Source organism: Eleutherodactylus coqui, chromosome 11, assembly GCF_035609145.1.
Source record: "Eleutherodactylus coqui strain aEleCoq1 chromosome 11, aEleCoq1.hap1, whole genome shotgun sequence".
NCBI lineage: Eukaryota > Metazoa > Chordata > Amphibia > Anura > Eleutherodactylidae > Eleutherodactylus > Eleutherodactylus coqui.
Genome location: NC_089847.1, coordinates 140,517,991 through 140,531,302, shown reverse-complemented (window position 1 = coordinate 140,531,302; position 13,312 = coordinate 140,517,991). Strand labels below are relative to the sequence as shown.

General features: G+C 53.7%; 1 protein-coding gene across 7 annotated transcripts in view; it reads right to left on the bottom strand.

The window, feature by feature from the left end:
• SOX6 (SRY-box transcription factor 6) overlaps positions 1–13,312 on the bottom strand; it is a 461,372-nt gene that overhangs the window by 9,773 nt on the left and 438,287 nt on the right. For all 7 annotated transcript variants that reach the window (XM_066583692.1, XM_066583696.1, XM_066583695.1 and 4 more), the window contains 2 exons: positions 2,798–2,906; positions 840–1,013 (listed from right to left, as the gene is read on the bottom strand). In XM_066583692.1, coding sequence (XP_066439789.1) covers positions 840–1,013; positions 2,798–2,906 — 283 coding nt within the window. The remainder of the gene's footprint in view (positions 1–839; positions 1,014–2,797; positions 2,907–13,312) is intronic.

Sequence of the window (13,312 nt, the reverse complement as noted above, 5' to 3'; positions counted from 1 at the left end):
CATTTTGCATCTGTAACACTCAATTAAAATAACTTTGGAGGATTCTGGCGCTCGGACTAATCCCTCGTTACTGCGCGCTGTCTAAATATATGAATGTAACAAAGTGACTTATTTAACAAGGTGTCAGCGCCTCTGCCCGCCCTGGAAACAGCTGCACGGCCCGACACGCGTGGGAGCCGCGCAGGGGGCGGACACCTTTATCTGCCTCTATTTCCACGGCTTTTCCTAAAAACTTGACGACAGAAAATGACATTATGCAGGTGAGAGGCGGCGAACGAGAAGCCAGCCAAGAGAGTCTGATGGAGACGCTAGATTCTAGGATGCAGCTCTGGATGTAACCGGAGTAGTGACAGCAGCTCTGAAGGGGACTGGACCGTAACATCAGAAGCCCCTTCAGATAGGGCTGCAGGATAAGCTGACGTAGCAGCAGCTCTGGATGTGACTGGAGTAGAACAGAGTGCTCAGAAGTAGCGCCGTAGCTTTAAGAGGGTTGGACCAGAACATCAAGTTATTCTCTCTCCACAGCATAGGGAGTTCTTGCTGGCTAGTGGGGGTCCGCAGATCTACAGAATGTGGCTCTGTGTCCCGCTCTCCTGTCTCTGAGGGGGTCAGCGCCCCCTTCAGGCTCCTCCTCCCCGCAGTGAGGGAATAACCTGGCATTCTGGTACAGCTCCTTTAATTCTAGATTTCCCATTTGCCCTGGGAGTACATTACGGGGTTAACCTACGGATCTATGGGGCAGCCCCATCTCCCTACTAATTGTCCTCCCCGCCTCAGCGGAGCGGCCTGCTGAGCTGGCGGCGGAGGGGTACAATGTTGCGGTTGGTGCCCGCGCTCACCCAGGATCTTGCTAATGTTAGAGTTGTGCATGTCAGGAAACGCCTGCAGGATTTTCCTTCGTTCGTCTTTTGCCCAAACCATGAAAGCGTTCATTGGTCGTTTGATGTGCGGCTCGTTGCTGCTGCGTCCTCGTGCGTCCCTGTAGACTCGCGCCTCCACGACGGTGGTGCCCCCTGTAGGAGGAAAAACAGAAAAATCAACACTCTGAATTCCCGTTTGCATCATCCTGTCACACACAAATATGGCGCACGAAAGCTGCTTCTGGCGAGGGGGAGGGGCTTCAAAAATGTCATCTACTAGACCTGCTGGGTTTAATACTTGTACGTCGCCCGGTACATTTAGTGCCAGTATAAACTGCCGGCGCACTACAACTCCCAGCATGGCCTGAGAATAACAGATCACCTGCAGCCTTCTGCTTCGGATTATTGGGTGTGGATCTGGCTGTTGATTCTTCCGGCTGCGGTAAATCCGCCGTGTGTAAACGGCGCCACAGCAGTTCGTCTAAAGTCCCTGAAGGAATATAACAACCCCTTGCAATACGGTATCACTGGAGTGCGGCCCCATGACAAACCCTCCAGAACATGCTGAGATCTCGTGCTCCTGACGCACAGGAGATCGGTGGGGATTTAATTGGCCGTTAGCAGCGGATCCGTCCTGCCGCTACAGACTTGTTTGTTGTGTGGATGCGGGGCTGACGGAAGCGTCCGAAGGTGGCCGGACGCACGGTGAGCAGCGCGCCGCCATCTGCTCAAGCCCTTCTGTGGCTGCGGAGAAGGTCTTTCATCTGAGTCTTCAAGGAGCTAATGACTGCGGCGGCTGGTGGATGCAGGGAGCGCTCCGTCTACGCGCCCCCCTCACTCCGCTAGTTTTTATCTGGCCTTATTTGCACCCCGCGTCGCCTCGTCTTATTTGTATCCTGCTGGAAGAATCCGAGGCTTTTATATTCAGTCGCTTCTCGCCCGCCCGGCCCGCTGCGGTTGCGCCCGGCGCTACACTGACATCTTTGTCTCTGCATTTTCCTTTCATACAGCGCTGCGAGTAAAGAAGAGGGGAACCCCCCCCAAACTGCCCGCAGCGCTATAAATACGTCGACGCCGCAAGAATTGACAATCAGGGACATTCTTCTCACGGCTGCAAAATGCCGAATCGTTAATATGGAAAATTATTAGCAAGCAGATATTATATTTAACTGCGCACAAATAAAACCTGGTCGGCCGCTGCAGCTGCGGAACAACGGGACCCCCGCAGATGCCTCCGCAGCCAGGACCACTGCACCCGACACCTAGCTCAGTCTGTACCAAGATGTTCTGCAGCAGCTGAGAAACATCATGAGGTTCTGCAGCAGCTGTGGAGTAGACGTGACTCATTAAGCAGGTATATCGGATTATGGTCTGCAGAGCTAGCACTCTTTTCATGAAGCGTCCCCTGCACATGACACGCGGTCGGCCTGCTAATAGTTTGTGATTATTTTGGCCTGGGAGCGCCGCGGTGGAACGGATTGGTGGCGCGTTTTCCACAACCAGTTGTAAGAACGTAAGGAACAGCCTATTTAATGAGAATGGCGGCTCATCGCGCCGCTGTACTGTACAGCCTCTCCGTCCATCCGTCTACAGATCACATGATCGTGCAGGCGCCCCTTCCCTCCGGGTCTGCAGCTACACTTACACAAACTCATTCATTTGCATACTTTTTTCCCATGAAGCTTTGCTGCGGGAGTACTTTCGCTCCTTGCTGTCCATTTATTCTGCACATGCCCCCTATAGTCAATTAGGCTCCTCAGAGTTACGCTTTTTCACACAGACCGTGAAATCACCACGCGTCTGTGCCCATCATGGCATTATATGTGTGCCGCCATCCTAGAGTCCTGACTGACGCCCCGCATCCATGGCCATCTCTATGCCACCGTGCCGGGCTTTCAGTAGCCCCCAGTACCTCAATATTCTGGCATTTCACTCACCTTCTGCGTCCTCCGGCCTCGTCAGATCAATGACCCCGGGCCCCAACTTTCCGTCTTCGCTGGGTTTCCCCGATAATTGCGCTCCGATATTGTCGTAATGTGCCCGCTCCTGGGGAGAGAAGAGCAGAGACTGGTTAATGCCACCTCCTCCTGGGCTGAGAAGGGTTAACAGACGTCACACAGATTGCTGGATGCCAACTACACAGCTGCTCCTGACGCCACGCAGCTAACAATGGCGCTACCTGCATCATATTATTACGGGTTTTCTGTTGTGTCACCAGACCTCATTCCTGATAATTACCGAATACCGAAGGGGGTTTATCAAGCGTTCAGCTACCAGGTTGTGGCGTAAAAGGAGTTGGCACATCCCGCATTTGTGCCATAGTTTGTGGCTTTTTGCATTTCTGCAGTAGGTGAGGTTTAGATAAAACATCTCGCTACGAAGTCCTTAAATGGCAGATTTAGACAATTCGACAAGTATGAGGGGCGCCAACCAGCGACCAGTATCAATAAAGAAGGCGATTTGCCGCGTTGGGCGGTTTTGTTGGTGATGCATAATAAAATCTTCGCTCACACAAAAGTGGCGCGCGTCCAGAAGAGCTGCCGGTCACCGCCACGGCTTCTGCGGGACAGCAGTGAGCAGAGCTCCCCTCTTGCGCTCGGTGGCGCACGCAGTCAGCCAGATCTCGGCGCTACATGAAGAGTCTTCATTAATTTACTGGCTCTGCTGACGGTAACGAGGTGGCGGCGCGCTCCCTCTTGTCTTGTTGTCTCCTCTTCAGACAAAACGCGTCGCCGTGTTGTGCTGCGAATAATGAGGCTGCGCCGTTCATTACTACAATATTACATGTCATGTCAGCTCACTCCGAGCCGCTCACTTCGTGTTAGACCTAATACATAATGCAGGAGCCAAGCGTGTCTCATTGTGCGCTGACCCACTTCTCTGCCGCGCGGGGCATTCTCAGCAGCTTCTCAGGTACTGCTCACACATACTAGTGGCCGCCTGCAGGGGGAGTCACTTCCCACCTGCTTTCTCTGTTAGTGTCAGTCTTCACTGAACTTCTCGAATTCTGATCTCTCCCAAGAAGATCTGCTGTGTGCCCCCCTGCCGATGCTATAACTGACCCTTAGGGAGGTGCGGACAGGAGGCGGTGTTGGCTAGCAGTATACATAGACCTGCACCTTCCTCCACTTACTGGATTTTACACCTTTCTGAGTATTCATCTCCATGGGAGAGCGCACGGATGTTACTTGTCACCTTCCGGCCCGCAGAGGACTGCAGGAATCGCCTGGAAATCAAGTTTCTTCATCCTTTCATGAAAAGTTCTGCAACTTTCAAATCAGACTTTGTTCCTCACCATTACAAGACCTCTGCTTGCTGTAGTAAATCTAGAGTCTGAAAACTGCCCAGAAAGCACTGATACGTTGTTTGACCATGACTTGTTCTGCTGATACGCACATCACACAGAGGACGGTGTAGACTGATACAATGTAGCAAAACCTCAGCTCTACAGCAGGAATAGATCAGGCAGGCTGTATTGGTTGCCATTGACGATGACTCTGCGTTTCCTTTGCACCGGTTTTCATAAATCTCCCCAAAGTCTATTAGCAAGTAGCAGAAGACGGGGTGCTGCCCCCCATTTGGAGGACTCTGCCACCATGGTCACTAAGGCGGCCGAACACAGTAAGGTTACACGGCGACATCGTACTCCAGAGGCGCAGCGTCAAGCACACTAATCATCTGAAGAGAAGGGGGTCACACAGATGTCGGGGGGCTCTACAGCCTCAGGGATTTTCTGTATTCGGGGAGATAAGCTAAGGACAGGAAGATGGAGGGCAGCAGTGGGGTCTAAAGGAGGAGGATGAGGAGCAGCAGTGGGGTCTGAAAAAGGAGGATGGGGGGCAGCAGTGAGGTCTGAAGGAGGAGGATGGGGGGCAGCAGTGGGGTCTGAAAGAGGAGGATGGGGGGCAGCAGTGAGGTCTGAAGGAGGAGGATGGGGGGCAGCAGTGGGGTCTGAAAGAGGAGGATGGGGGGCAGCAGTGGGGTCTGAAAGAGGAGGATGGGGGCAGCAGTGGGGTCTGAAGGAGGAGGATGGGGGCAGCAGTGGGGTCTGAAAAAGGAGGATGGGGGGCAGCAGTGGGGTCTGAAGGAGGAGGATGGGGGGCAGCAGTGGGGTCTGAAAAAGGAGGATGGGGGGGCAGCAGTGGGGTCTGAAGGAGGAGGATGGGGGGCAGCAGTGGGGTCTAAAGGAGGAGGATGAGGGGCAGCAGTGGGGTCTGAAAAAGGAGGCTGGGGGCAGCAGTGAGGTCTGAAGGAGGAGGATGGGGGGCAGCAGTGAGGTCTGAAGGAGGAGGATGGGGGGCAGCAGTGGGGTCTGAAAGAGGAGGATGGGGGGCAGCAGTGGGGTCTGAAGGAGGAGGATGGGGGGCAGCAGTGGGGTCTTAAGGAGGAGGATGGGGGGCAGCAGTGGGGTCTTAAGGAGGAGGATGGGGGGCAGCAGTGAGGTCTGAAGGAGGAGGATGGGGGCAGCAGTGGGGTCTGAAAGAGGAGGATGGGGGGCAGCAGTGGGGTCTGAAGGAGGAGGATGGGGGGCAGCAGTGGGGTCTGAAAAAGGAGGATGGGGGGGCAGCAGAGGGGTCTGAAGGAGGAGGATGGGGGGCAGCAGTGGGGTCTGAAAGAGGGGGATGAGGGGCAGCAGTGGGGTCTAAAGGAGGAGGATGGGGGGCAGCAGTGGGGTCTAAAGGAGGAGGATTGGGGGGCAGCAGTGAGGTCTGAAGGAGGAGGATGGGGGCAGCAGTGGGGTCTGAAGGAGGATAGGGGGGCAGCAGTGGGGTCTGAAGGAGGAGGATAGGGGGGCAGCTGTGGGGTTTGAAGGAGGAGGCTGGGGGGTAGCAGTTGGGTTATTAAGCAGGAGGCTGGGGGGCAGCAGTGAGGTCTGAAAGAGGAGGATGGGGGGCAGCAGTGGGGTCTGAAGGACAAGAATGGCGGGCAGCAGTGGAGTTTGAAAGAGGAGGATGGGGGGCAGCAGTGAGGTCTGAAGGAGGAGGATGGGGGGCAGCAGTGGGGTCTGAAGGAGGAGGATGGGGGGGCAGCAGTGGGGTCTGAAAAAGGAGGATGGGGGCAGCAGTGGGGTCTGAAAGAGGGGGATGAGGGGCAGCAGTGGGGTCTTAAGGAGGAGGATGGGGGGCAGCAGTGGGGTCTGAAGGAGGAGGATAGGGGGGCAGCAGTGGGGGCTTAAGGAGGAGGATGGAGGGAAGCAGTGGGGTCTGAAGGAGGAGGATGGGGGGCAGCAGTGGGGTCTGAAAGAGGGGGATGGGGGGCAGCAGTGGGGTCTGAAGGAGGAGGATGGGGGGCAGCAGTGGGGTCTGAAGGAGGAGGATGGGGGGCAGCAGTGGGGTCTGAAGGAGGAGGATAGGGGGGGCAGCAGTGGGGTCTGAAAGAGGAGGATGGGGGGCAGCAGTGAGGTCTGAAGGAGGAGGATATGGGGGGCAGCAGTGGGAATTAAAGGAGGAGGATGGGGGGCAGCAATGGGGTCTGAAAGAGGAGGATGGGGGGCAGCAGTGAGGTCTAAAGGAGGAGGATATGGTGGGCAGCAGTGGGGTCTGAAGGAGGAAGATTGGGGGGCAGAAGTGAGGTCTGAAGCAGGAGGATGGGGGGCAGCAGTGGGGTCTAAAGGAGGAGGATGGGGGGCAGAAGTGAGGTCTAAAGGAGGAAGATTGGGGGGCAGAAGTGAGGTCTGAAGGAGGAGGATGGGGGGCAGCAGTGGGGTCTGAAGGAGGAGGATGGGGGCAGCGGTGGGGTCTAAAGGAGGAAGATTGGGGGGCAGAAGTGAGGTCTGAAGCAGGAGGATGGGGGGCAGCAGTGGGGTCTAAAGGAGGAGGATGGGGGGCAGAAGTGAGGTCTAAAGGAGGAAGATTGGGGGGCAGAAGTGAGGTCTGAAGGAGGAGGATGGGGGGCAGCAGTGGGGTCTGAAGGAGGAGGATGGGGGGCAGCAGTGGGGTCTAAAGGAGGAAGATTGGGGGGCAGAAGTGAGGTCTGAAGCAGGAGGATGAGGGGCAGCAGTGGGGTCTGAAGCAGGAGGATGGGGGGCAGCAGTGGGGTCTAAAGGAGGAGGATGGGGGGCAGCAGTGAGGTCTGAAGGAGGAGGATGGGGGGCAGCAGTGGGGTCTGAAGGAGGAGGATAGGGGGGCAGCTGTGGGGTTTGAAGGAGGAGGCTGGGGGCAGCAGAGAGGTCTGAAGGAGGAAGATGGGGGGCAGCAGTGGGGTCTGAAGGACAAGAATGGCGGGCAGCAGTGGGGTTTGAAAGAGGAGGATGGGGGGGCAGCAGTTGGGTTTGAAGGAGGAGGATGGGGGGCAGCAGTGAGGTCTGAAGGAGGAGGATGGGGGGCAGCAGTGGGGTCTGAAGGAGGAGGATGGGGGGCAGCAGTGGGGTCCGAAGGAGGAGGATGGGGGGCAGCAGTGAGGTCCGAAGGAGGAGGATGGGGGGCAGCAGTGATGTCTGAAGGAGGAGAATAGGGCGGCAGTAGTAGGGTGTAAAGGAGGAGGATAGAGGGCAGTAGTGGGGTGTGAAGGAGGAGGATGGGGGGCAGCAGTGGGGTTTGAAGGAGGAGGCTGGGGGACAGCAGTGGGGTTTGAAGGAGGAGGATAGGGGGGCAGTAGTGGGGTGTAAAGGAGGAGGATAGGGGTCTGAAGGAGGAGGCTGGGGGGCAGCAGTGGGGTCTGAAGGAGGAGGATGGGGGCAGAAGTGGGATCTGAAGGAGGAGGATGGGGGGCAGCAGTGGGGTCTGAAGGAGGAGGATGGGGGGCAGCAGTGGGGTCTGAAGGAGGAGGATGGGGGGCAGCAGTGAGGTCTGAAGGAGGAGGCTGGGGGGCAGCAGTGGGGTTTGAAGGAGGAGGCTGGGGGGCAGCAGTGGGGTTTGAAGGAGGAGGATAGGGGGGCAGTAGTGGGGTGTAAAGGAGGAGGATAGGGGTCTGAAGGAGGAGGCTGGGGGGCAGCAGTGGGGTCTGAAGGAGGAGGATGGGGGGCAGAAGTGGGATCTGAAGGAGGAGGCTGGGGGGCAGCAGTGGGATCTGAAGGAGGAGGATGGGGGGCAGCAGTGAGGTCTGAAGGAGGAGGATGGGGGGCAGCAGTGGGGTCTGAAGGAGAAGGATGGGGGGCAGCAGTGAGGTCTGAAGGAGGAGGATGGGGGGCAGCAGTGGGGTCTGAAGGAGGAGGATGGGGGGCAGCAGTGAGGTCTGAAGGAGGAGGATGGGGGGGCAGCAGTGGGATCTGCCAGCAGATTTTTTTTTTTCCTCACTACATACAATACACATGCGTGTAGAGGGGTCAGAGCATACTGTACATGTGTGTATGGGGGGTGGCAAGGTAGCTGTCCAATGCCTCCGATTCTGCTGGCTCCATCTGCCCCACAATGCATCTCTTCTTCGGTCCTCGGTGACGCGCGCTGTTCATATTCATAAAGTTTTATATACTATGCTTTATACACTTATTGCCCGTTCTATAATAACGGGCGCGCTGACACTAAAACGCCTCTTAAATTTACGCCCCTGATTTATGGCCTGACACGTAACAATGCTTTTTGTTTGCCTCCTGTTTATTAATGTGACTTTACCGCCGCCGCCGCCAGGATCCGGGCTAAATTAATGGCATTTTTATTATTTTATAGTGTCATTAAATTTTTAGAGATCGCTCTATCAAACAAGAGTCATAAAGAGGCTTAATGTAAACGGGACACTTAGATCGGCGCTGCATCCGCGGAGCTCACAGCAAACTGCTTGTAATAAAGGATATTTACAGCGGCGCTAAACATGGGGGAATACTTGGGACAAGTTAGCGGTTGTGCGGTGAATTGTGTACTTACAGCCGAGTGTTCCCATCCCGCCCGCTAAATAAATGCTTTTTATGGCTTCCCGCCGTTCCCCTTACTAACCTGGATTAGGAATTACTGACGCGTTTTGGGTCAGCAAAGTATCTTACAATGAATAGCGAGACAAGTAAACGGCTCGTAAAACCTAAACAAAGAGATAAAACGACAATAAGCCGCCGCAGAGTAAATCTGAGCAGGATCGGCCGGCGGGCGGGCGCACGCGCGTTTCACGAGCAGCAGGTCATGCTGTAAATTAACAGAAGGAACGTGAAAGGAAGCGGAAACAAAGCAGCCGTTCCATGGCTCATCCAATCAGGGGGAGGAGTCTCACTGACACATTGTACCAAGCCCATCAGCTTCCACTCATTGGCTCTTTGAAATCCTCAGCATTTCCAGACCTCTCCTTACTGTCAGTGAATGGAAACACTTGTTTCTAGCCGCAGGCTGAAGAGCCGTCCTGAGGAAGTAGCTGCTCTTCCATTCAGTGATTTCAAGCAGAGATCTTGATGACAACACGTCTATTAACAATGTCAGCACTTTTTCCATTAGTAACGGTGATGTTTTGCGTGCCCCTCCCCCTCCCCGATAATAAAGGTGAGGTTGTGAGACCTCCATATTCTAAACTTTCCTATACGCTGCAGCGGCGGAGGAAGAAAGACGGATTGTTTTCCTCTGAACGCCGTGTGCTGCTGCCAGAAGCGGCGGTGACTGATTGCCTCGCTCTCATGTAAAACAATATGAGGTTTAATAATGCGCGGGGCACCCCTCCCCGCTGGCGGCTTACCCAGGCTGATCGCTCGCTGCCATGTCCCAAATTGCTTCAGTATGCTTCCCCTCGCCGAGCGCGCCACACTTGGAACCTTCGCCTTTTTTTATTTTATTTTTTTACTTTTGCAAACAAATCTAGTTGGTTTCAGACGTGCGGGCGGCCGGCGAGCGGCATCCATTACACTCCGTCAAATGGGAGGGCAGCGCTCCAGAAAGTCTAACAGCTACTCATTCAGGAGCCCCGAGCTGCCGACTGGGTAACACCATAATAAATCAGTGGCGCTCAACAGGGGTAGAAGAGCAGCGGCCTCGTAACTGTGTGTCATCTGCACTGTACATTACCCAGATTAATGCAATCCATGTACCAACAACCACCGCTGCTCTCTAGTGATGGATAGGCGGCATTCTCAGTGATGTCACCGCTGCTCTCTAGTAAAGGATAGGCAGTATTCTCAGTGATGTCACCGCTGCTCTCTAGTAAAGGATAGGCGGCATTCTCAGTGATGTCACCGCTGCTCTCTAGTAAAGGATAGGCGGCATTCTCAGTGATGTCACCGCTGCTCTCTAGTAAAGGATAGGCGGCATTCTCAGTGATGTCACTGCTGCTCTCTAGTAAAGGATAGGCAGCATTCTAAGTGATGTCACTGCTGCTCTCTAGTAAAGGATAGGCGGCATTCTCTGTGATGTCACCGCTGCTCTTTAGTAATGGATAGGCGGAATTCTCAGTGATGTCACCGCTGCTCTCTCGTAAAGGATAGGCAGTATTCTCAGTGATGTCACCGCTGCTCTCTAGTAAAGGATAGGCGGCATTCTCTGTGATGTCACCGCTGCTCTCTAGTAAAGGACAGGCAGTATTCTCCGTGATGTCACCGCTGCTCTCTAGCGATGGATAGGCGGTATTCTCTGTGATGTCACCGCTGCTCTCTAGTAAAGGATAGGCGGAATTCTCAGTGATGTCACTGCTGCTCTCTAGTAAAGGATAGGCGGCATTCTCAGTGATGTCACCGCTGCTCTTTAGTAATGGATAGGCGGCATTCTCAGTGATGTCACGGCTGCTCTGTAGTGATGGATAGGCAGTATTCTCTGTGATGTCACCGCTGCTCTCTAATGATGGCTAGGCGGCATTCTCAGTGATATCACGGCTGCTCTCTAGTAAAGGATAGGCAGTATTCTCTGTGATGTCACCGCTGCTCTCTAGTAAAGGATAGGCGGCATTCTCAGTGATGTCACCGCTGCTCTATAGTAATGGATAGGCGGAATTCTCAGTGATGTCACCGCTGCTCTCTAATGATGGCTAGGCAGCATTCTCAGTGATGTCACCGCTGCTCCCTAGTGATGGATAGGCAGTATTCTCTGTGATGTAACCGCTGCTCTCTAATGATGGCTAAGCAGCATTCTCAGTGATGTCACCGCTGCTCTCTAGTAAAGGATAGGCGGCATTCTCTGAGATGTCACCGCTGCTCTCTAGTAAAGAATAGGCAGTATTCTCTGTGATGTCACCGCTGCTCTCTAGCGATGGATAGGCGGTATTCTCAGTGATGTCACCGCTGCTCTCTAGTAAAGGATAGGCGGTATTCTCAGTGATGTCACCGCTGCTCTCTAGTAAAGGATAGGCGGCATTCTCTGTGATGTCACCGCTGCTCTCTAGTAAAGGACAGGCGGCATTCTCAGTGATGTCACCGCTGCTCTTTAGTAATGGATAGGCGGCATTCTCTGTGATGTCACCGCTGCTCTCTAGTAAAGGATAGGCGGCATTCTCTGTGATGTCACCGCTGCTCTCTAGTAAAGAATAGGCAGTATTCTCTGTGATGTCACCGCTGCTCTCTAGCGATGGATAGGCGGTATTCTCAGTGATGTCACAGCTGCTCTCTAGTAAAAGATAGGCGGCATTCTCAGTGATGTCACCGCTGCTCTCTAGTAAAGGATAGGTGGCATTCTCTGTGATGTCACCGCTGCTCTCTAGTAAAGGATAAGCAGTATTCTCTGTGATGTCACCGCTGCTCTCTAGTAAAGGATAGGCGGCATTCTCTGAGATGTCACCGCTGCTCTCTAGTAAAGAATAGGCAGTATTCTCTGTGATGTCACCGCTGCTCTCTAGCGATGGATAGGCGGTATTCTCAGTGATGTCACCGCTGCTCTCTAGTAAAGGATAGGCGGTATTCTCAGTGATGTCACCGCTGCTCTCTAGTAAAGGATAGGCGGCATTCTCTGTGATGTCACCGCTGCTCTCTAGTAAAAGATAGGCGGCATTCTCAGTGATGTCACCGCTGCTCTTTAGTAATGGATAGGCGGAATTCTCAGTGATGTCACTGCTGCTCTCTAGTAAAGGATAGGCGGCATTCTCAGTGATGCCACCGCTGCTCTCTAGTAAAGGATAGGCAGTATTCTCTGTGATGTCACCGCTGCTCTCTAGTAAAGGATAGGCGGCATTCTCAGTGATGCCACCGCTGCTCTCTAGTAAAGGATAGGCAGCATTCTCAGTGATGTCACCGCTGCTCTTTAGTAATGGATAGGCGGAATTCTCAGTGATGTCACTGCTGCTCTCTAGTAAAGGATAGGCAGTATTCTCTGTGATGTCACCGCTGCTCTCTAATAAAGGATAGGCAGCATTCTCAGTGATGTCACCGCTGCTCTTTAGTAATGGATAGGCGGAATTCTCAGTGATATCACCGCTGCTCTCTAGTAAAGGATAGGCAACATTCTCAGTGATGTCACCGCTGCTCTCTAACGATGGCTAGGCAGCATTCTCAGTGATATCACGGCTGCTCTCTAGTAAAGGATAGGCAACATTCTCAGTGATATCACCGCTGCTCCCTAGTGATGGATAGGCAGTATTCTCTGTGATGTAACCGCTGCTCTCTAACGATGGCTAGGCAGCATTCTCAGTGATATCACGGCTGCTCTCTAGTAAAGGATAGGCAACATTCTCAGTGATGTCACCGCTGCTCCCTAGTGATGGATAGGCGGCATTCTCAGTGATGTCACCGCTGCTCTCTAGTGATGGATAGGCAGCATTCTCTGTGATGTCACCGCTGCTCTCTAGTGATGGCTAGGCAGCATTCTCAGTGATGTCACTGCTGCTCTATAGTAATGGATAGGCGGCATTCTCAGTGATGTCACCACTGCTCTCTAGTGATGGATAGGTGTCATTCTCAGTGATGTCACCACTGCTCTCCAGTGATGTATAGGCAATATTCCCAGTGATATCACCGCTGCTTTCTAGTGATGGATAGGTGGCATTCTCAGTGATGTCACCGCTGCTCTCTAGTGATATGTAGGCGGCATTCTCAGTGATGTCACCGCTACTCTCTAGTGATGAATAGGCGACATTCTCACTGATGTCACCGCTGCTCTCTGCTGATGGATAGGCAGCATTCTCTGTGATGTCGCCGCTGCTCTCTAGTGATGTATAGGCAGCATTCTCAGTGATGTCACCGCTGCTCTCTAGTGATGGATAGGCAGTATTCTCAGTGATATCACCGCTGCTCTCTGCTGATGGATAGGCAGCATTCTTAGTAATGTCACCACTGCTCTCTAGTGATGGATAGGCAGCATTCTCAGAAATGTCACCGCTGCTCTCTAGTGATGGCTAGGCAGCATTCTCAGTGATATCACCGCTGCTCTTTAGTAAAGGATAGGCGTCATTCTCAGTGATTTAATCGCTGCTCTCCAGTGATGTATAGGCAATATTCTCAGTGATATCACCGCTGCTTTCTAGTGATGGATAGGTGGCATTCTCAGTGATGTCACTGCTGCTCTATAGTAATGGATAGGCGGCATTCTCAGTGATGTCACCACTGCTCTCTAGTGATGGATAGGCAGCATTCTCAGTGATGTCACCGCTGCTCTCTAGTGATATATAGGCGGCATTCTCAGTGA